The sequence below is a fragment of the Sturnira hondurensis genome, unplaced genomic scaffold, assembly GCF_014824575.4.
Source record: "Sturnira hondurensis isolate 20B ecotype Veracruz unplaced genomic scaffold, ASM1482457v3 Scaffold0003693, whole genome shotgun sequence".
Taxonomy (NCBI): domain Eukaryota; kingdom Metazoa; phylum Chordata; class Mammalia; order Chiroptera; family Phyllostomidae; genus Sturnira; species Sturnira hondurensis.
The window spans coordinates 9391579-9414678 of NW_028076324.1; the positions used below are offsets into that span (position 1 = coordinate 9391579).

At 55.1% G+C, this 23100-nt stretch overlaps 1 protein-coding gene across 2 annotated transcripts; it reads left to right on the forward strand.

Moving 5' to 3' along the window:
• The first annotated feature begins 108 nt into the window (after window positions 1–108).
• On the forward strand, window positions 109–21665 carry PIAS4 (protein inhibitor of activated STAT 4). Of its 2 annotated transcripts, none has more exons than XM_037042559.1 (11): window positions 109–189; window positions 5433–5859; window positions 13102–13186; window positions 13995–14036; window positions 14402–14492; window positions 14603–14731; window positions 14847–14952; window positions 17107–17180; window positions 17292–17452; window positions 20126–20256; window positions 21168–21665. In XM_037042559.1, exons 1-11 carry the CDS (start codon window positions 163–165, stop codon window positions 21434–21436), a joined length of 1542 nt encoding a protein of 513 aa, XP_036898454.1. In that variant the 5' UTR covers window positions 109–162; the 3' UTR covers window positions 21437–21665. The 2 variants fall into 2 exon arrangements, with proteins under 2 accessions (XP_036898454.1, XP_036898455.1); XM_037042560.1 differs by lacking the exon at window positions 109–189 and adding an exon at window positions 2981–3034.
• Window positions 21666–23100: the final 1435 nt, after the last annotated feature.

A 23100-nucleotide genomic window follows, 5' to 3' on the forward strand; every position in this document is an offset into this window, starting at 1 on the left:
GGCTAGGGGCCTGCGCAGTACGCAGCGGCGCGCGCTGTCGGGGAGGGGAAGAAGGGCGTGCGGGTGCTAATTGGCTGCGGCGACCGCCCCGCCCGCGAGTGGCGGGCGGTCACGTGACGCGACGGCTGGGGGCTCCCGGCGCGGGGGACGCTGGTGGCCAAGATGGCGGCGGAGCTGGTTGAGGCCAAAGTGAGTGAGCGGCAGCGGTGCCGGTCTGGGCGGGCGGGCGAGGGGGCGGGAGCCGAGCGGCGAGCCGAGGTCTGCGCGTTCCGCTTGGGATCCCACGGCGCCGCCCGCCCGCAGCTCGGCTCCCAGCCCCCTCTCTCGCCCCCGGCCCCGGGGCTCCGGGTGTGGGAGGGGGGCGGGGAATTCGGGGGGCGGGGCCCCCAAACCTCACCCCAGTCTGTGCTCCTGGGATCGGCCCCGGCTTGAGGCGGGGTTCTTCCCACTCCAGCTTGAGCCGTTAGGGTCTGGGTCTCTCTAGACACGAGCATTGGGCCGCGCCTCCCAGCTTGAAGCACAATCTCCCGGGACAGCATGATGGGTTGGGCTCCTTGTCCCCTCTTCTCCCATAGCTGGGGTCCGTGGTCTTTGGCCTGGGGGAGTGTCTTCGCCTCACCGCCCCTCGTGGTTCAGAGAGCTGGCATCTGGGTCTCAGCTTCCCCGTCCTGCAGGCCAAGCTGAGGTTGGCGATTCCTTGCTCAGAAGGGTCTCCTGACCCTTTTACCACCGCTCCCACCATCTGGGGTAATGACCCAGGGTCCTGAACCGCCCCCAAACACAACGTGTGCTCTTCGGGTCTCTACCCCAGGCTGGAATTTAGTGCCCCTGTTAGGATCCCGAGTGTGTCCCAGAGCCCCGCCCCCTCTTCTCGCCCCGGGAGTGGACGCGGTGTTAACTGAGCTTGCCCTGCTCCCCGGGACGGAGTCCTTATCCCTGTTCTCAGTCCAGAGTCTTCCTAACTCCCATCTCTTCGTCTTGGGTACCAAGCGCTGCCTTATTCCTCCCTCTTTCCTCTCAGGACACCATCTCTGGTGTCCTGCTTCTCTGAGGTTTTGGGCTCTGTCCTGAGGAAACCAAATCTCACACCCGCAGTATCAGACGCCAGTTTGAAATCTTCGATTCTTCTGATGCTTCTGTATATTCTGCTCCCAAGTGAGTCTACTTCTCGGATGAGGCGCCCTCCCCACACTGGTTCCAGAACCTCTGTTTTAGATCCCTTTATGCACCCAGCTCTGGCTTCTGAGCCCTTCTCTTCTTTTCTCTGGTCTCTTGTATTGATTTTTGGAGGGTCCCGGCTGGTTCCAGGGTAGGCAGGTCTGTTTCTGCAGGATAGCTCCTGGTGCCTCTCCCTATACTCCAGTTTAGGGTCCAGGTTTCACATCCCACAGCTACCATCCTTTCTTTTAGCTTGGGATCCCTTTTAACTCTCTTGGGACTGAGCTGGGATCATCCCAACCCCAGGCATGAGTCTTCTTTCAGATGCCTCCCCTAGGTCAGGCTTCAGAACCCTTGCCCCAACTAGATTAGGGTTTTTCCAGTTCTTCCCTGAGAAGTCAAGGACAGTTATCCCAGGGGAGTTCTTCACAGGTCGGAGGCACTGCCCCCAACGGCTTTCTGGTCTCCCCTACCCACGGTCCTGACCTGTGTTTTTCTCTCACTCCTCCCTCTCCTGACATCTCCCTTCTGGAATCTGAAATACAGTCCTCTAGGTTCTATGATTATAGGGTATTACCCTTCCTTCACTCCAGAGTGCCCCCATACCTATGCCACCCACACCTCTTCCCTTCTCTGGGGTTTGGAGAAATTGAGACTTGTCCTGGAGATGTGGAGGTCTAAACTTGGCAAGTCTAAGGTGGCAACCTGTAGGCCTGAACTTCTCTGGAGCCCCAAAACATAACCTTGAGAGGCTATCACTGTGACTCTGTCCCACGCTCCTCTCCCCAGCCAGAGGGTAGGGTCTGAAATCTTTTTTATACATCCAGGGCCTTGAAATACGATCTGATGAACTCTACTTGACCCTCTGGTGGCTTGGGGCCCCCCACCCTTAAATAGTCAATTAAATTAAGTGGATTCTTTTTCCAGATTCTCTAAAACACTAGCCTCTGGTCAGGGGGGCAGGTGGGGCTTGAGGCTGCAGCACCACTTGCTCCACCCTAGGGAGTTTTCTATCTTTTCAGTCTCTTGCTGTCACTGTGGCGCACCTTCCATACAATTGAAATGCGCACACACCCCTTCCCCTTTCAGGTGCTTTCCTAACTTTCCATATTAAGAGCTGGAGATTTTGTCTTTTGGGATGCAAAGCAGGCTGGTCCTAGGGGAAAATGTGGGATTATTGATAAACTTGGAAATCTGAGACTCTTAACCCAACCTCCCAGAGACAGGTGAAGAGGTGGTGTCAGCTGGTGAACTCCTGGAGATACCATGTAGCATTTTGTACCCATCTTCCATTTCCTGGAGAGAGCGGTAGGTCTTAACTTTCCTCTTGCGCTTATGCTTGAGAGGAGTTAAGCTAAGCTCAGCGTCTCTATCTAGGTTGATCTCTCTCTGTGCAGCTAGTTGTGACTCTGGCAGCCCTTGGGGCCTGGTGCTGTTTATAAACACAGATCTGAGGAAGTGATTTGCAAGTGCTTGGGGCTTCTTCCTGAGTGCTTATGCCCCTCTTGCAACCCCCCTCACTCCCAAATGTTAAGAGCAGGTTCCTCCGTGGTGGCAGCTGCTGAGAAATTCTAGCGGCAGCTTGAGGGGTGTGTTCCAGACTGGTGGTGCCACAGCTCCAGATATCCGGTCTGATGAAAGAGACTAGGCCTCTGGTGGTGGTGACTACAGGGTTGCGGGGGCGGGGGGGGGGGGGGCTTCCAGGGGCAGTATGGCATCAGGAGATGTGGTGTGGTCAGACTTGGCAAGGCCTAGCCCACCTGCCTGTGGCTCCACAGCAGGCCATCAGCTTCCACAAGACAGCGCCTCTCCCCTCGCAGGCCTTGGGCCTCTTCCAGAAGAAACATCTTTGCAAGCCTTTTTTTCTCTGCTCAAGGTAGGACGTCAGGCTGAGGGAGGTGAAGCCTCTATGTTTCAAAGCATTCCGGGCACTCTGAGGGCCAGCAGGCTGCTTAGGTCCTGAGGTTGGGTTGTGTTAAGGAGTGAGGGTCCTCCCAGCCCTCCACATAGCTGGGTGTGAGTGGAAGTTCCAAATGCCAGCCCTGTCATTGCCACACAGAGAGGCCTTGGGCCAGCCACTTCCCAGTGAGAGCCTCAGTTTTCTCACCTGCATAATATTCACAGGTCCTTGTGAAATAAATGACCTCGAAAGGCCCTTGTGGTACTTGGCACATAGTAGACATTCCACGGCTGTAGTGCAGGAGTAAGATAAAGACCCTGCATCAGGAAAATGCTCCCCCTGAGATTTTGCAAGCAGGACAGGACAACCACATCTACCATAAGCAGGGGCCTGGTGATATACCCCTAGAAGGATCTTAGAGATGACAGATGGGAGCCCGAAACACAGAAAGGCCTGACAGCAGGCCCCAGGTCGCCTGGAACCTAGTGTGGAAACTGGATTTGAACCCAGGGCTCCTGATTCAGATTCCACACCTCACCCTTAAATAGCCAGGACGTGGGAAACACCAGAGCCTCCTGGCATCGAGGCTGCTGCATAAACTTCTGCAGGGTTCCCACCCACCTCCGACAGTCAAAATTTCTCAGATTGAATATGAGCGATTTATTGGTTTCTTGAGGTGCTGTCCTGCGGCATGCTCGCCAGCTTTTCATATTCACTCTTGTCACTTATACTGTTTTTTCCCTTGCCCTCCAGAAGTGTCTTTTTCCAACTACATTTCATTCATCACAGGCCAGCTTCAGGGCCCAGCGTGGGTGGTCTGAAACCCTTTTGGCCCATCCCTCGGGGACACTTTGCTTATGAACCATATTGGGGAATTCTCATTGGTGTTCCAGAGTTTCACAGAGGGAATGGCGATTCCCTGCTCAGAAGGGTCTCCTGACCCTTTTACCATTGCTCCCACCATCTGGGGTGATGGCACCTCCAGGCAGCCCCAAAGAGAATATGGGGATCAGCTGAGCTCTCGTGTGTGGTTTGATTTAGTTGGGACCCTGCCAGACCTCATTCATCACTTTGCCACAGCTCAGTTAAAAGCTTCTCCAGCTGCTGGATTCCAAGAGCCTTCTTCTCAGACCCATGGTTTTTGGGGGGGTTTTGTTTGCTTTCATTGGTTATTTAGAGAGAGAGAAACATTGATTTATTGTTCCACTTATGCATTCATTGGTTGCTTCTTATATGTGCCCTCACCAGAGATCTCACCCACAGCCTTGGCGTATGGGGACGACACTCTAACCAACTGAGCTACCTGGCCAAGGCAGACCAATGGTTTTTAATCAGCGCTGATCCCGCCCCCAGTGAATACTGGAAGATGCTGTTTATGATCATCATAACTGGGTTTTGGGGATGCTCCTGGCATCAAGTGGGTGGGGACCAGGGATGCTGCTTAACACCCCACAATGTCCAGGACACCCCCACAGGAACATTCCAGCTTCCATGTCCACATTGCTCAGGTAGAGAATGCCTGCCAGAATGGTCAGCTAAGGTGCTCAGCTGTAGGTCAGTGCAGGGGCAGTATAGGAGAGGAACAGCCCCTGGCATCAGAGTCGGGCCTGAGTTTGAATGTAACATGAAGTAACGTGAAGCTCTCACCAACCTGGCAGGGGTGTTTTAAGGGTCAAAATATATAATGACATGTCCAGCTTAGTCCCTCCCCAGGTGATTGGTATTGAGCTGTGACTGTCATCCTCTAGCAAAGAGAAAACGTGTCTGTGTCGGACATTGGTTGCGTGTTTATTCTACTTTACATGAGTTAATTCATCAGATCCTCCCATATCCTGATGAAGTGGTTCCTGTCATCCTCCCCAGAGAACAGGCTGAGGGTCAGAAAGGCCGTGTATTCTCTGTTAGGGACACTGTTGAGCTGTTTACGGGTAAAGCAAGATTCCCAGTTCCTGCCTTAGGGATGCTTTTAGGCCTGAAGATGTGAAAAGAGAACCTAAAATAGAAGGTGGTGGGGGGCAGTCAGGAACTTCTGCTGTGTTGGCGGTGCTGAAGGAGGTTGGAGGAGGAGGAGGAGGGCAGCAGGGCTGAGCTGGGAGGTGGCATCATGGGAAAGGTGAGCTGGTAGTGGAGGTGGGTCCAAGCCCAGGACAATGAGGCTGATGCCAAAGCCACCTCCTCCTTGCTTCCCACCCCTCCCAGCCAAAAAGAAGGGGGCAGAGGGAGGGTGGGATCTTGTGGCAGCCAACAAGGTCTCAAACTGTTATCCCCCCCACTCTGGGCCCAGGCAGCTCCAGGGAAGCCCCACACCTTGATGGTGGCCCCTGACTCTGGTGGCCTTTGCCTCTGAGCATGTGTGTCTGGTTGCTCTTCTTAGAACATGGTGATGAGCTTCCGAGTCTCCGACCTTCAGATGCTCCTGGGTTTCGTCGGCAGGAGTAAGAGTGGACTTAAACACGAACTTGTCACCCGGGCCCTTCAGCTGGTCCAGTTTGACTGTAGCCCTGAGCTGTTCAAGAAGATTAAGGAGCTCTATGAGACACGCTATGCCAAGAAGAGCTCGGAGCCCGTATCCCAGCCCCACCGGCCCCTGGACCCCCTGACCATGCACTCGACCTACGACCGGGCCAGCACAGTGCCCAGGACTCCCCTCACAGGCCCCAACATTGACTACCCTGTGCTCTATGGGAAGTACTTAAATGGACTCGGACGGTTACCTGCCAAGACCCTCAAGCCAGAAGTGCGCCTGGTAAAGCTGCCCTTCTTTAACATGCTAGATGAATTGCTGAAGCCCACCGAACTGGGTGAGTCCATCACCTCCCTTGGGGGTCCTGCCTTCCAAGTTCTCCTGTTGCCTGTGGCCAGCCACGTGACCAACCTGGAGTATTTTCTGAAAAGCAGCAAGGGCCAAGGGGCAGCAGAAGTCTTGTCCCTCCTAGGAACCACAGGTGCCACCTTTGGGTCTTTAGATTAGTGACCTAGAGCCACATAACAAATTTCCCAGATACCAGCAGCTTAAAACAACCAAGGGTCCCAGTTTCCAAGAGTCAGAACTCTGGGGTGCCCTAGCTGGGTGTTTCTGACTCATAGCCCCTCATAAGGTGTCATCCAGGGCTGGGGAGTGAGTGTTGGCCTCAGGTGCTGTCTGAGCTCAGGCTGGAAAAGGCTGGCCAGCCACAGCTTCCTAAGCCTCCAGGGCTCCAAACGGAATGCCCTCAGCCTGTGATTAACACTCAGATTGTCCTTGAGACCCCTGCATTCATTCACTCACTCATTCGTTTACTTGCTCACTCACACAGTGTATATTTGAACTCCCTCTTCCCCATAAATAATGCGGAGCAGACAAAGCCTCCCTGCCCTGTAGAGGTTCTCTTGTCAGGGTGCCCGAGCCTGTGCCACCACTATAGGTCCTGTCACCCCCTGCACCTGATCCTGTTCAACCCGTACATCTTTACTCACCACCTACTGCATGCCAGGAGCAGGCGAGCAGGCACTGGTCGTGAGTTGGTCCCTGGGTGCTGTCGCAGAGGTTGTGATCCCTTTACACCTCTGCCCCTCATGCCCCTGGCTGCTTGGTTCATTCCCCTCTACCCTGCTGACCTAGCATTCTCCCTTGCTCAGCCAGGGGGCACCTCTGGGGAGAGGGGAGGGGATGAAGGTGCCTCTCTCCTCCGACTTACAGACCTTGGGCTTTGTGAAGTTGGGCCAGAGGGTCTGTGGTTCTAAGTGAGGCCACAGGAGGTGGAAGAAGGAGTTGCTGGGGGACCCGGCCCTAGGGTCTGAGGCATTCCACTGCTTTCTCTCTGATGTGAGGAGGTGTTTCTCGATAGGCCCCCAGATGGGGACCAGGTTGGCCCAGCAGCACCTATCATGGGGTTGATGTAGTAGTGCTGGACCTAAGGCCCCTTCCTGAGTTCCCCCAGAACAACTTCCCCTGTTTCTATTCTTCGACCGCTCCCTAGATGCTGGAGCCTACCCACCACCACACTAGTGGGTTCTCTGTAAGGTTTTGGAGTCCTGAAAACTGGCTGGCTAGCTGATCCTAAAGGTTAAGCTGACATTTCAGACTCTAGAATGATCTTCGTAATGGGGAGGCTGGGTTTTCACTGGAAAGCTGCAGGGCAGGCTTGGCACTGGGGGGGGGGGATGGGACTGGAGGTGACTTTGAACTTAGGCTGGCTGGCGGCCTCTCATCCCCTGCCTGGACCATGCATGAGCTTCCTTCCTGTACTGCAAGCCTGCAGTCACTCCCACCCCACAATGCACTGCTTTGCCCTGAGCCCCCTGGGACCCCAGTCACCTGATCTCCGGGAGAGTCTGCTCCCCTGTCTACATCAGAAATTACTCTGCTGGTGGCTCAGAACAAAGAGGCCGACCCCGCCCTGCCTCTGCTTCTACCCACTCACCTGCCCCTGTCCCAGGGTGTACCTGTTTCTTGGAGTCCCATTTTCTCAGGGACCTTAGGGGCTGCTTGGATTCCTAGGGAGAGGCCTCACGGAGCACAGGCCCTGGTCCTGAAGCACTCTGGTCCCCTCTGTCCCCAGACCAGTAGTAGTCCACTCACCTTACACCTTGGTGCCTCCCCATGTGAATTCTGCCGCACTGGCCTTGCCCCAGAACCATTTCAGGGGCTGTGGCTCCGCCAGCTTCCTTTTACCCCTAGCCACCACCTGCCAGCCACAACAAGGCCCACATACTCTGGTCTGTTCCCCCAGAAGAGCTGCCGAAATGGCTCCTAATGGAGCCTGTGCCAGGACAGTAGACATAAATCCCAGGGAGTGGAATGTTCGGAGTGGGTAGTAGGAGGGTAAGAATAGAGCCACAGCCCTGGCTGGTGTGGGTCAGTGGATTGAGTGCCGGCCTGCAAGCCAAAGAGTTGCCGGTTTGATTCCCAGTCAGGGCACATGCCTGGGTCGCAGGCCAGGTCCCCAGATGGGGGCGTGCAAGAGGCAACCAAACATTGCCTCTCTTTCTGCCTCCCTTCCCCTCTCTTTTATAAATAGTTACTTATTTATCCTTATTATAAGAATAAATAAATAAGAATAGAGATTTTATTTATTATAAGAATAAATAAATAAAATCTGAAAAAGAAAAAAAAAAGAATGGAGCCACAGACCCGGAGCTGGGAGAATCTGAGGAGACAGATGATCCACTCCAGTGGGGGCAGGGGCTGGTGCCAGAAAGGTCAGGAGACTGGCCCAGGGTCACACAGCATTGCTTGGAAGGGGCTCTGGGGCTGTGTACTCAACCATCTTCCTATGTCTCACCCTTCCCTGCACCATCGGTGCATTTCTGCAAGGAGGAACCTGTTCTGAACCACACAAAGGTTCAGGACCTCAGGCCTCCTGTCTGCATGAGGGGCCCATTTGTCTTCCCCTTCCTAACTGGACAGGTTGGTGGCCAGGCTCCCAGGGCAGGGGCACTTGCTTCCAGACTGCAACAGAGTTCATAGAGACCAGGAACACGGTTCCGAGTCATGCTGTTTCAGCTTGGGATTCATTAGGCATCTTCTGGCCTAATGGTCCCCCTAGCCCAGCCACTGGGATATCTGGCCAGAGTCTGACTAGGAAGGCCCAGACCTCCCCATCAGGGTTGGGGGGTGTAGGGAGGCCATCAGGAGACTTTCAGGCAGAAGGGAGGCTCCCCAGCCTCACTGTGTGGGCCACTCAGCCTGCCCCCATTGCCACCTGGTGTCCTGACAACTCCAGGTGCTCCCTAGATGTGGTCAGCGCACAAGTGGCTGAGAGCTGCTGGTCTGGGACCAACCCCATTGTTTAGGGCAGTGGCCTCCAACCTTTTTTGGCACCAGGGACCAGGTTCATGGAAGACAATTTTTCCATGGTCCAGGGTGGCAGGCATGGTTTCAGGATGACTCAAGGACATTACATTAAAGCTCACCTTCTGCTGGGTAGCCTGGTCCCTAACAGACCAAGACTAGTACCAGTCCATGGCCTGGAGCTTCAGGGACCTCTGGTTTAGGGCACACAGATGTCCTTCATCCAGCCTGAGCCCTTTGGCCAGCATTGCCTAACCAACAAAAAAGTAGTGAGGTCTCTGGCCTGGCACATTTTGCAAGGAAGCTGCATTAGGGGGGATTAAATGGTGCTGGGTGCAGAATGTTCTGATTGGGGAATGCAGGGTCTTTAGGGGGCTGTCAGTATCAGGAGTCCCTTACTGTGCATTTGTGGAGAGGTTGCCATCAGGAAGGCTTCCTGGAGGAGGTGGCATCTCTCTCCATACCTGAGGGGTGAGTAGTAATAAACTGGACAAAGAAAGGAGCATGGGAGTATGTTCCAGTCAGAGGCCCAGTGATGAGAGAAGGCTTGTGAATGGAGGCCATTGTGACTAGAAAGTGATGTGGCAGAGGAGGGAGGGAGGGCAAACAGAGGCCAAAAAACATGAGAAGGTTGGGCCAGCGGGAAGCGTGGGGACCATCCCGAGGCGAGGGCTTTGGACTTGGTGAAGGTCTCATGAGATTTTCCTGGGTCTTGTTTTCTCAAGTCCTTTCTGAGGCAGGTATGATGATCCCTGAGGCGCAAGGCCTGCCTGCCATCCCACAGCCAGCTGTGGGGCCCATCCTGTACCGTGGGAGCTGAGACCTTCGCAGGGCATGTTCCCAGTCCTAGGCTTCCCACACACAGGCCTCCAGCCAGTGAGATGGGAGACCAGTCCCATTTATTTATTGATTTTTTAGAGGGGAGAAGAAGAGAGACAGAGAAACGTTGATTTGTTGCTCCATTTATTTATGCATTCATGGGTTGATTCTTGTATGTGCCCTGACCGGGGATTAAATCTTCAACTCGGTGTATTGAGATGATGCTCTGACCACCTGAGCTATACAGCAGAGCAAACTTTTCTTTTTATTTAAAGTTTTGTAAAATTCTACGTTCACCATAGAAAACATGGGGTAAGAGCAGAGACACCCACTGTGGCTGAGCCCACTGGAGCATCCCTGCTGGTGCTATAGGCTTGCCGCCACCTTCTCTCCACAGCGCGATCCTGCAAAGACGTGACTGCACCGTGCTGCTGTTTTATTGCACTCCTCACCCCAGTCCATGGTGGGCCTCTGCTCAAGTCCTAAAGGATTTTTTGCTGATGCAGCATGCAAGGCTGTCTGGCAGCCTGGGGTGGAGGTGGATGGCATGGACTTGGTTGGTCCATGTCTCCAGTCTAGCCCAGGGGCTGGTTCCCAGAGTAGTTGGAGTAGGGGGTTCCTTCCCTTTAGTTGGGGGTTGGGAGGGGGGCGGCAGTGCAGAGGCTTGTGGGCCTGGGAGGGGATGTGCATCCGCAGCTACCCAGCTTACAGCAGTGTGGGTAAGCACTTGTTGGTTCAGTTGGTGTCCATAATGCACCAAGATACCTGCACATTGTGTTGATTCTTATGAGGTAGAGGTTTTGGAGAAAAATGGAGGAGGGAAGGAAGTGGGAAGCACCAGAATTTTGAGGGTAGGGTATGGGGTGGCATTTGTGCAAATCTAAAAGGTACCAAGGAAAAAAGAAACACCAAGAAAGTGGAAATCATTAAGGAAGGGATGGTCTAGAAGAAGGGATGGTGCATGCAGAGACCCCAGGGCATGTACTTGGCAGGTGGGACAATAAGGAGGAGGTCATCGTAGCCCCTGTGGAATCCCACAGGGGTGGGCAGAACACCCTCCTGAGACCCTGTGCAGCAGATGGTGAGCCCCAGAGCCTGGAGACAGTGAGGGGAATTTATGCTGATCACAGCGGGCAGCCCTGGCTGGTGGCTCAGCTGGTTGGAGTGTCCTGTGCACCAGAAGGCTGTGAATTCGATTCCTGGTCAGGGCACATACCCAGGTTTTGGGTCCAATCCCTGGTGGGAGTGTGTATGGAAGGCAACCGATTGATGCCTCTCTTTTCTCCTCCCCTTTTCTTTCTCTCTCTTAAGAACAATAAGCATGTCCTCCGGTGAGGGTTAAAAAAAGGAGAATAGATGGTGGCGGGGGAAGGGAGAGCACCGACAGGACTAGCTGAGGAGTTGATGGGTGCGAGGACGTGACAAGAGTTGTGGATGCTGCCCACATCTCAGCCCTGAATGGCAGAAAGTGGGGCTGGTGAAGGCCCAGGTTTGGGGGCCCCTCAGCCTCCTCCAATGGTGTGGGATGTGCCTTATCCCAGCTGAGGTGGCAGCTCACCCCCCTCCTGGCTTCCTGGGGAAGCAGTCAGCCGCCCCAGGCCAGTGACAAAGCTGAAAGACAGCATGCAATCCTCACAGCTGCCTCAACTAGAAACAGAAGGCCTTCCAGGAGAGGGACCCTGGATTCTGGTCTTTCCACCACCAGCTTGTTGCCTTATTTTCAGACCTCCCTGGCCAGTGGGTGGCTCCTAAGAAGTTTGCTGGGGTCCTTTTCCCTTCCTTCTTGGGGAACACTGTAAGGTGGGGTCTGGTATCATTGACTTTTCCACCTAGCCTTGGCAGCCTAGCTCAGATATTGTGAGCCATCCCCCATAAATAATTGCCCCTAGGCTCTTTGGACAGTTCTGAGGTGTCTGCAGGTGACCTGCCAGCATCCTCATAGCCAATTAGGTGGCCCTCTTCAGGGTCCCAACTAGGGCCCACAACAGACAAGCATGAATGGCCTCAGTGTGGCAGTTGCAGCAGCCATGGCCTTGGCTGTGCCCCTTGAGAAGTGGGCCCTGTGCACGAAGAACACTTCTAGGCTTGGGCCTGGATGGGGCTGCGTGGTCCCTCGCAGCTGGGGTGCAAACCCAGGTGGTCTGGCTTCTAAACTGGAACTTGTTTTAAGTTTGAATCATATTTGCTTAAATGAGTTGCCTGATGTAGTTTAGAATTCAGAAGGTTCTGAGGCAGGGGTTGGCTCCCACCTAGGGTCTAAATCTAAAAGGTACCAAGGGGGTGGCTCCCACCACCTAGGGTGGGAGCCAACCCCACTGACTGCCTTTTTTCTGAAAGCAAGTTGTATTGGTGCCTGGCCGTGCTCATTTGTACATTTCTGGCCTCTGGCAGCTTCCATGGTACGAAGCAGAGTAGAGACATCAAGGCAGAGAACTTGTGGCTCAAAAAAGCGAAAAATATTTAGACTCCAGCTCTTTATAGAACAGTCTGCCCACTCCTGTTCTGAAGGATTTGCTGTACAAATTTTAAAAGCTCCTTCTTACCTTTCCCAACCACTCTGAGGCTACAGTGGTGGCCAGTTCTCACACCCCCTCCTTCAGAGATGTCTCTTGCACAGATAAGCCAGTGTGCACTTGCACAGACCCCCTTTCTCTGGTTGCACAAGTAGCAGCGTGATAAGCACACGGTTCTACTGCTGCTGTTTTCACATTACCAAAGCACTTTTGAGGTTACTCCTTATCACAATACGGAGCGGTAATCCTTTGCTGTGCGTTTTTACAGTTGCATAGTATTCCTTTGTATGAGACACCCCCCCCCCGCCCCCCCCCCCCNCCCCCCCCCCCCCCCCCCCCCCCCCCCCGGCCAAGCATATCCTAACCATACCACATGAGCAGGCATTTAGGTGGTTAACAGCCTTCTGCTGATGGAACCATTCTGAGTAATGTATGACTGGGAGCATTTGTTACCAGGTGGATGTGGGTGTGTCCACACTGATGAGCACATGCTCACTGGATGTGCCAGAACAGCTGTTTGAGGTAGAGGCAGAGTTGTTTCTTGCCGGTGTCTTACAGACCCGAGAACAGGCTGGTCCAAGGGCATGTGTCCTGTCTGTGCTGTACCCTCCCATCCCAACACAGTTCTTCTGCCCTAGTCAAGCAGTTCTCAGGTTTCCCAAATAGACCCCTGGACCCCACAGGGATGAGAAGGCCACCTGAGAGTGGCCCTTAGTGGAGGAGACGGGGTGAATGGGAAGTGTTCCCTGAACCATAGGCTGCCAAACAGGGGCAGGACCCCTCTCATCCTTACCCCTGGTGGCTCTGCCTGGTCAGAACTCAGCCTCCCATTTCCTGCTTCTCAGCCTGAAGAGGGCTCGGCAGTAGAAAGGACCGTGTCTGTGGCTGGCACTCTCAACAGGGACCACGTGTGCCCCTGACCCCGTGTTTATCTTCAGTCCCACAGAACAATGAGAAGCTTCAAGAGAGCCCGTGCATCTTCGCACTGACGCCCAGACAGGTGGAGCTGATCAGGAACTCCAGGTGCTCTGGGCCCCACCCTCTGCTGACCTCCAGGGCTAAGTAGTGGTGGGTGTGGTCTCAGGTGGCCTACACAAGCATTTAGCCAGATCTGGGGCAGACCCTGGGTTCCCACCCTACCCCACTCCCGATCCCTGTGCACAGTCAGCATACTTACCACTTTTGGCCCACAGTCCCAAGAGGTGGGCCAGTGTCCCTTTCAACAAGGTCTGTCCTTTCAGCAATGCTGACCTCAGGACCAGGTCAGTCTCTGAGGGGGGGCGTCCCAGGCACTGCCGGTGGCTAAGCAATTTCCCTGGCCCCTACTTACTTGGTGCCAGGAGCACCCCCAGTTATGGTGACCACAGATGTCCTCAGATTTGGCCAGTGTCCCCTGGGGCAGTCACACAGGTAAGGACACTGGGCTGTCCCCAGGTCTCCAGCTCCTCTCTCTGAGGCTCTCTGTCTCCAGCTGAGACCGCGGTCACCTGCGGAGCAGCTGCTCATCGGGCACTCGGCATATACCAGGCCTGTGCTCACCAGCTTGCTTAATACCCACACCAGACCCCACCTTGTCCAGAGAGAGGGACTCAATGCCCCAAGTTACCAGTGAGTAAATGGCAGGAGAGAACATTCTGGGTGGCACCTGCTGGCCTTCAGTTGTCAAGGGAGGTAGCAGATTAGGTTGCCTAGGTAGCAGGTTAGGCTGACTGGCTAGCCCAAGAGAGGCCAGAGGTCAGCTGGGTAAAAGGTTGGCGTGGCGTGCTAGGCTCACTCCCACCTCACTGATCCCTCCTTTCCTCTCCTTCCCCGTGGTTTCCTTGGGGCACAGAGAACTGCAGCCTGGGGTCAAGGCCGTGCAGGTCGTTCTAAGGTAAGCGCAGGTGTGCCAGCCTCCAAGGGAACCCTTGGCCACTTCCCCCCCTGCTCGATGGCTATAGCCCTGCCATGTCCTACCCCAAGTGTGTCTCAGCCAGGCCCCCCTCCCTCGTAACAGTCCTTCTGAGACTCCTGGCTAGAAGTGGAGTCTCTTTTTCCCTTCTTGCTGGCTGGGCAAGCCTGTGGACATACCACCATTCTTTCCCACTCAGGCCAGACACGGAGCCCTGAGACCCCCACGTGTATAGCCCAGCATTGTGATCTACCCCTTAGGCCAGACATGGCCCCAGTCTGTCATCCCGCCTCTCTCAGGGACCCTTTTCCTGTCCTCGGCCCCCATGGTCCCCATTGTCATTGCAGAATCTGTTACTCAGACACCAGCAGCCCTCAGGAGGACCAGTACCCGCCCAACATTGCTGTGAAGGTCAACCACAGCTACTGTTCAGTCCCGGTGAGCGGGCTCCCCGGGCCGTTCCAAATCTACTGTGAGGGGTAGCGCGCGTGGAGGGAGGGCCAGGGACACCGACCATCTGTGGTGGCTGAGCCTCCATCTGCTCCCAGGGCTACTACCCCTCGAATAAGCCTGGAGTGGAACCCAAAAGGCCCTGCCGCCCCATCAACCTCACCCACCTCATGTACCTGTCCTCAGCCACCAACCGAATCACCGTCACCTGGGGGAACTATGGCAAGGTGAGTGGGGCGGGTGCTGCCCACTTGCTCACCCCTCAGTCCTGCCACTCCTACCAGCCTCTGCTCATTCTGCCTGTCCCACGCAACCCTGATGCCCCTCGCACTCTACTCTCAGAGTTACTCGGTGGCCTTATATTTGGTGCGGCAACTGACCTCCTCAGAGCTGCTGCAGAGGTTGAAAACCGTCGGGGTCAAGCATCCGGAGCTGTGCAAGGCGCTGGGTGAGAACGGTGGCGCCTTCCCCTTGGTGACCCAGGGTGGCGGTCTGGGCTCTGTCACGGCCGGCCCTCCCTTTGCTGGCTGGACGTGAGAAGTTTGTTGTCTTGTGGCCCTTTGCTGGCACGGAGACAGGGAGCAGAGAGTGGATTCATGGTTGGAGGTACGTGGGGGGCGACTCAGGGCTGACCAGGAATGCTGAGACCAATCGTTTTTCCTTTAACATCAAAAAATGTAGACCTGGCTAGTGTGGCTCAGTGGATTGAGCACTGGCCTGCGAATCAAAAGGTCACTGGTTTGACTCCTGGTCAGAGCACACGCCTGGGTTACGGGCCAGCTCCCCAGTTGGGGCGTGTGTGAGAGGTGACCAATCTATTTATCTCTCGCATGTTTCTCTTTTTCTTGCTCTCACCTTCTCTCTCTAAATGTAAATAAATATTTTTCTTAACTGTGTGGAGGGACGGACATACAGCATTAAATAAAACCACGATCAAAACTGGCAGCCACATCCCAGAGCTGGTTCTGTCTCTTCCTGTGTCCCTGCGCCAAGGGCTGCCCAGCCCATGGCTTGTGCTCGCTCAGGAATTCCTCCACTCAGTAGCTTTGTGGTGTCAGGCAAGTCACTGGCTCTCTGATCACTGTGATGACTTCTAACTGATGCTATCTGAGTAGTGGGGACACTGAGGAACAGAGTCAGGGCTTTATTACCCCAAGGCCTCAGTCTGTGCACCCTGCTCTGTCACCTTTCTCTTCCCTCAAAGGGCCTGCCCTTCAACCCCCAGGCCCACCTGCTGTGTCTCCCTGTGGAGACAATGGCCAGCTTGATCAGAGTGCCTTTGGGCCAGGGGCAGGGCTCATACTGCTCCAGCGACCCACAGGGTAGGGCACTTAGAGGCCTGGCTTGACTCCTCAGTGAGGAGCCAGGAGCCTTGCAGCACTGCGGGCCAGAGGGGCGGATGCGCTAGCCCAGGCCCCTGACCAGCAGATTTTCTCCCTGGAGGAAGCCCCTGGCTTCCCTCCCATGGCCAGCCCCCAAGCTGGGCACCATCACAGCGGTGCTTCTAGTCACAACTGGCAAGTCCTGGGGTTATTTTTGTTGTGGTGTTTTTTTAATCTCATTTGAACTCTTTCTTATGCACACACCCTCTCTCCGTCGGGAGCAGCCAAGCCTTGCTTCAAAATCCAGTGCACACTGCATCCATTTTAGTTGCCCAGGGTCTTTTTAATGAGGCTGAGGCCTCTGCACCCACCATTAGAACTTGTTAACCAGAGACAGAACGTTGTGGGGGAATTTAAGCTGAGATGTGATTGGCTATGTGCTCACCCCTAGCCCCAGCCTCCTGTGGCAGGGGAGAGGAGGCCTAGAGGAAGGGACAAAGGAGTCACCATGTGCGGAGCAGTTCTGGTTCAAGCAGGGCAGCTTCCACTCTGCGGGACTCAGGGTCCATTTGCCCGGAGCTGTCTGGGGACAGAGTCTAACTGCATGTACCCCTGAGGTTTGTCCACCTGTCTCCCTGCCTTTGAAAGCAAACCATGCAAGGAAAGGAAAGGAGGGAGACTGAGCACCCCATGCAGGCTGGTCCCAGGCCTGCGCTGGGTGCATTTCCTTTCAGTCTTTTTTCCAGCATCACATTCATCACATTCATCACATTCATGACATTCATGAAGGGGGCTTTGAGTGCTGTCGTGAGCATGTTTCCGTATTGTATGTGGCTTTGTGGTAGCACCTCAATGTTTTCCTTTATAAGAGAAGTAACATTTGGTTGTTCAGGGGAAGCTGTCTGTTGCTCTTCCACTTGTAGGGCTCATGGTGGGTGCCCTTGGCCCGGGATGTTGGTGCTCCTTAGTGGGCACTGCCTCAGGACAGGAGCCCTGCCCCCCCACCTAGGCTTTAGGGATGTTTTTCATCGGAATTAACAGAGGCACAGTGGGCAGCCCTGTTGGTGGTTGTGTGTTGCCTGGATCTTTCCAGAAAAGATCTTTCCTGTGGGTTGTAAAAAGCCCCAGCAGGGTGGGCTTATTGGGGAGTTGGTGTCTCAGGGGTGTGCCCAGGTTGTTGTATCAGGAATAACTGTGGCTTCTACCCAGGTTGCCTCCCCACTGGCTCCACAGGTGCCTCTGCCCCTTCCCCACTAACACTAGCTGCCCCTCCTCCACAGTCAAAGAGAAGCTTCGCCTGGACCCTGACAGTGAGATTGCCACCACCGGTGTGCGGGTCTCCCTTATCTGCCCCGTGAGTCATTGTGATGGTCTCCCTTCCCTCACTGCGCATTATGTGGGGGCTGCCTGGGGTGGGTGGTGCCTGGCTAGGCAGCCAGCTCACACCCCCTTCCCCTTGCCCCAGCTGGTAAAGATGCGGCTGTCTGTGCCCTGCCGGGCGGAGACCTGTGCCCACCTGCAGTGCTTCGACGCCGTCTTCTACCTCCAGATGAACGAGAAGAAGCCTACTTGGATGTGCCCAGTGTGCGACAAACCAGCCCCTTATGACCAGCTCATCATAGACGGGTGAGTTGCTGAGGCACAGGGGAACCGCACTACCTGCTGGGCTGCACTGGATTCGCCCTTTGCAGCTCTGGGCCTCTGGAGTAATGAGCAGCACAGCCGTGCAACTTAGAAGCCTCTGTACCTTTTGGCAGCTTCCAAAGTCCCAGGTTGCAAAGAAAGGTAGGACTTTCAGGGCTTTTGCTGTGCAGGTGGCAGCAGTATAGCTTAGGGTTCAGGTGTGGGGCTCTGGATCCAGGAGGTCCACTCTTCCCAGGGTGACCTTGTGTTCTTGGAGGCTGTTGGCCCCACATGATACAGGGGTCTAAGAACCCTCACCTCCAGGCTGATGCACGATTCAGGGTGTGCTTCCTGAAGTTTGTTCAGTGCAACCTTGGTCATGTCCTCTGTAGAAAGGTGAAAAGGGCACGTGTCTTCCCCCAAATCTGGTTACATCCCACTTGTTCCCTTTCTGGATGTCACTGGTGTGTGGCCAGGCTATCCCCCAGCCTAACAGGCAAGCCCTCCCCATGCCACAAGGGGACAAGGGGCAAAAGGCCATTCTCCCCAAAAGGGAAACTTCACTTAGGTCTTAAGTTTCCAGAAACCGAGCCCAGCACCTGACTGAGCAGCTCCTGCCAGGACCTGGCCACACCCACCCGTCCCCAGAGTCCGGAGTGGGTAGGGAGAGGTGGCAACCTAGATAGGAGCTGGTGTGCTGGCACCCACCTTTGGACCCACCAGCCCTTGAAGGTTGAGATACATAGCTTGGGGGTGTGTGCACACATTAGGGATGGGAATGATACCCCTTGACCTACAAGGGCTGGGCACAAATTTGTACCCACATTTAAGCACTCATCTCTGGTCACCATGCTCAGGGTCTTGCCAGCCCTCCCAACTGTCCCAGGAGGTGGGCCTTGATCATCCCCACCTTACAGGTAGAGAAACTGAGGCTCAGGGAGGGAGTGCAGCTGCTGGCTTGGGACCTGCAGGTAGCCAGGCCAGGACTCCAACCCAGGTCCAGCCAACTCTGAGCCTGGGTCCCATCCCCGGAGGGGCCAAGCCACAGCCTCCTATGCTGTCCAGCCTCAGTGGAATGAGGAGGCCCTTGGGGCTGGGCATAAGGACTGGGCCTGAATAGCAGCTCTGTTTCCAGCCTGGCAGCTGTGCAGCCCAGCACTTGCCTTCCCTCCCCCAACAGGCCTGAGTGGGTCACTCAGGCTCGGGTGGTGGCAGCTCTGGCAGGGCCAGGGACAGTGGCTCTGCCCGAAACAGACCATGATCCCAGCAAGCCCGGGGGGCCTGGTGCAGCTTGAGAGCCTTGCTGGAGGGTTTTGGTTTGTGTAATTATTTTTTTAGACTGCTACCTGTCCCTCCCTGGCCCTGAAAGAGGTGATATGGCCCCCAAAAGACTTCGTCTCTCATACTTACCTGGCAGGGGAGATACCATGATCACAAAGACTTCGCCTCAGACCCTGTCATTAGGGAACTTCCACCTGAGTGGGGGGGATGGGAGGAACTGAGCCGGACACATACAGTTCTGTTGTTTATATTCTGCCTGGAGGAGGAAGAGGAGCTATAGAGTAGGGCTTTGGGGAGTGAGTAGGAGTTCCAGGTAGAGCGGTGCATTGCAGGTGACCCTGGGGTGGTGAGTCTGTGAGCATGGCGATGGAAAGGAGGCCTCAGGGTAGGGGTGGCAAGGACCCCATCAGCCCCAGAGGGTGTCCTGGAGCAGGATAGCCTTCCTCCTGTGTGACTATGACCTAGGTGGTCAAATTCACTTGGAAACAGGTACATCTTTGACACTGAACGAATGCTGAGGGCCGTGGCAGCCCATTGCCACTGCAGCCTGTGCATTCCCTGCACCCGGCCTAGCCTGGGCATTAGCTATTCCGCAGGTCCTCCCAGCTGCTGCTGGTGGTGGGTGCTATGCCTACTTCATCCTGCCTTGGGGGTAGGGAGGGGAGACCAAGGCCCTGTAGCCAGGAAGTGGCAGGGATCAGGACTGGGACCCAGGATTGTTGCCACCTGGTCTTACGACCTCAGGGAACTCACTTGCCTTCCCCCAGTTTCTCAATCTATAAAATTGGCCTGGCTGTCAGTACCTTAGCAGCCACTACCCGGAGACACATCACACCTTGCCAAGCCTGGCTCACGGCGTGCTCTGGGAGACGCTGTTGTCTGTGGAGTGAGGAGGCCCCACTTCTGCCCCTGCTCTGCCCACAGCCTCTCCTGGGGGCTTTGAGCAGCATGTACTGCCTTCCAGACTTCATTTTTCTTATCTGTAAAAATGAGGGCAGCACAGAATCAGGGCGTGAGAGTGGGGATCACTCAGCTAGAGGGCCAAATGGGTAAGACCCTGCTGCTGCCAGTCCCCCCAGCCCCATGCTCTTAAGGAATTGGAGGGTGCGCTGTCCCCATGCCATGAGTGAGCCACTGAAGGCCCTCAAGCAATTTGGCAGATCCTCCCAGAGGGCCCAGCTTATACATGCCCATGTAGCTGAGAGGCCAGGTGGCCCCCCTCCCTAGGACGTCAAGGCACTGGGTCCTGGCTGGTGCTTTTCTGAAGCCACTGGCAAAGCCAGAAGTGGCTTAGCAAGCATCCCGCCAGAATCCAGGGGAGCAGTGACGAGAGCAGGGTGTGGCTCAGCCAGCCTAGGAATCACCCCTGCTTTGTCTCCCCTTGCTCCCGCCCAGGCTCCTCTCCAAGATCTTGAGTGAGTGCGAGGATGCAGACGAGATCGAGTACCTGGTGGACGGCTCGTGGTGCCCAATCCGCGCCGAGAAGGAGCGTAGCTGCAGCCCCCAGTGCCCCATCCTCGTGCTTGGTGAGTCCCTGGCCCAGGCCCCCAGCCACCCCGTTGTTTGCCACAATCTCTATTCTGGGGATTTGGTGATTTCTGAGTTTGACTTGTGTCCTGCCATGTGGCATTTTCATCTAAAACACAGTCACCCCAGCCCTTCCTGGCGTGTGTGGCTCAGTGGCTTGAGTGCTGTCCCACAAACCAAAGGGTCTCTGGTTCTGTTCCCAGCCAGGGCACATGCCCGGGTTTTGGGCCAGGTCCCCATTTGGGTATGTGCACGAGGCAGCTAATCAATTTTCTCTCACACACTAATGTTTCTTTTCTTCTCTTTCTCCCTCTCTTCCTCCTTTCAAAAAATAATTATATTATAAAGTCTTTTTATAAGTAATAAATAAATAAAATAACAGCCACCCAAATGAAGAAAGACAAAGGAGAAAGGAAACCAAAAAGGAAAAGCAAATCACCCTGGCCTGGTAGTTAGGTTGGTTGGAGCATTGTCCAGATACACCAAGGTTTCGGGTTCAGTCCCTGGTTGGAGCACATACAGGAAGCAGCCAATGAATGCATAGATGGAACAGCAAATTGAAGTTTTCCTTTCTTTTTCCCATCCCCCTCTTCTCCCTCTAAAATCAATAAATAAAATAAAAATAAACCCAGTAGTATAAAAAATAAAAATAAAAGGAAAAAACCACAGCCGGCCTGGTGGAGTTGACCCCCAGAGTGTAACAGGCCAGGGCTCAGAACCGTGCACTGCAGGCAGCACGCAGCTACTGAACGCCTGCTGTGTGCCGGCTCCTCTACAGGGCACGCCCCGAAGTTGGGGCCTCTATGTGGGGCAACAGTGGCATCCCAGGAGGGGTCCCTGTCCCTTGCCACCGTGTTTCCCCATTCCAGGGTCAGCAGTTGTCCTGAGCATCTGTTCCTGTCTCCCTCAGGCACCTCAGATGCCAATGGGCTGCTGTCCAGCCCCAACGTCAACGGTGGCAGTGGCAGCATGCTCGGGGGCTCTGGTGGTGGAGGCAGCACGGTGGGCACCGCTGAGAATGGGAAACCGGGAGCTGACGTGGTGGACCTCACGCTGGATAGCTCCTCATCCTCAGAGGAAGAGGAGGACGAGGAGGAAGATGAGGAGGATGAGGACGAGGATGGCCCCCGGCCCAAGCGCCGCTGCCCTTTCCAGAAGGGCCTGGTGTCGGCCTGCTGACCACTCACCACCACCAACTGGCTGGATACTCAACTTTCCTGGTGCTTACCATGCAGAGGGGGCACAGGCGGGCCTTGGGGTGCAGAGGGAGGAGTGATTTTTTCCTTTTTATTGTTCATATGGTTTTCCACCCCTTTCCCTGGACCCTGGCACCTGTACCTCTGGACTCTCCTATTGGAGGATTAAAAAGTAAAATCAAAAAAAAATGTAGAAAAAAGAAAAATTAACTCCCCCCCACAAACTCTTACAAACAAGGTAAGGCACCCACCCGTACAGCTGCTTCCCCAGCTGGAGTCAGAGCCCATAAAAGGGGTGGGCAGGACACTGCACCCTCTTGGGTGCCCCGCCTTTTCGATGACCATTCCAGCTGGTGCAGAGGGACCTGGGGTTGGTGGGGCAGCAGGGAGGACTGAGGTGGCAGCCGCAACTTGGACATTCATCTCTTTCTTTGCTTTTCTTCTTTCTGCGAACTGTCCTCTTGCCCAGAGACCCTGCAATGGGCCTCTGAGCAGTGAGCTTTTTAGCCAAGAAGCCATGGAGTGGGTTGGGGTGGGGAGAGGGGTGGTGGGGGCATGGGCTGGTGGGTGGGGTCTCGGGCGGGCTAGGGAGGGTTTAGCCACAGATGTGTTGTATTTTTGAAAGTGCAATAACTTGGTATTTTGAAGACCCAGCATGTGGCCAGGACCCCCTTCAAGGTGGGGGCTTCAGGGTGTGGCACCGTGTGGCGTGGGGGGGTCTCAGTTTTTTAGCCAGCTACCTCTGTATCTCCAATTCAGGTTAACTTCCCTACGGAACAGCTCAGATGTCCACAGGTGCCGCCGCCGGGAAGGTGGCCACCTCCAAGGGGCAGCAGGAACTCCTGCCCCGTCCTCTTGATTTTGGGGTGGTTCCTTCCCCTCTTCTTGCTCTTGGGTTTTCCGACGGGTACGAGGCCTGCCCTGCACCCCCATCCCCTCGCTCCCGGAGCCTCATACTCGTCTTCCAACAGGACTGGGCTGAGGGCCACCCTTCAGCAGTCTGATTGGCCTCGGGGGTCCAGCAACCACAGGGCTTCTGTAGCCCACCCCAGATGCCTCCAGGCACTCACGGCTGGGTGCTTGCCCTACCACCCAACATCCTTGCCCCGTTGGAGGCCACGCTTCCCCAGACCACCTCTACCTGCCCTCCCCCCTCCTCCCTCCCCCCTCCCCAGCCCTTGAATAATTTTCCTTTGTGTAAACAGAACTCTACTAGTCAGGAAGCAATATCATTTCAGGTCTGAAGACAAAAGGGACATAAATCTGGTTGAGGGCAAATTCAGTTTTACTGTATAAACTCAGTTGCGCAGTCCAGCCCCTCTCCATCAGCACTGGCAACTGAGGGCCGCTGTTTTCTAATATTTGTATTCTAATTTAATTGTTTTTTAAAAACACAAATAAAATGGTCAAGGTGAAGCCACCGAGGCATCCACTTCTCTGTGCGTCTGAGGTGTCAGCTGGGGATGAGGGGACCAAAGGGCCAAAATACCTCCCGTCCACAGTTCCCTTGTGCTGTGTGATGTTTAGGGTTCAACAGGTGCCATGTTTAGTCAGATGAGGGAGATTACACTTCAAACCGCCTGGCCCAGTGTCCTCCTACTGGGCCTGGCAAGGCAGGCAGCTCCTAAAAAAATGCTCCATGTCATA

What these genes read in the sequence shown, in the direction of transcription:
- PIAS4 (XM_037042559.1), top strand. Translation starts at nt 163, where the DNA reads ATGGCGGCGGAGCTGGTTGAGGCCAAA. An exon ending in GAGCTGATCAGGAACTCCAG is followed by an intron (nt 13,187 to 13,994) that starts GTGCTCTGGGCC and finishes CTTGGGGCACAG; the next exon opens with AGAACTGCAGCCTGGGGTCA. An exon ending in GGGTCTCCCTTATCTGCCCC is followed by an intron (nt 17,181 to 17,291) that starts GTGAGTCATTGT and finishes CCCTTGCCCCAG; the next exon opens with CTGGTAAAGATGCGGCTGTC.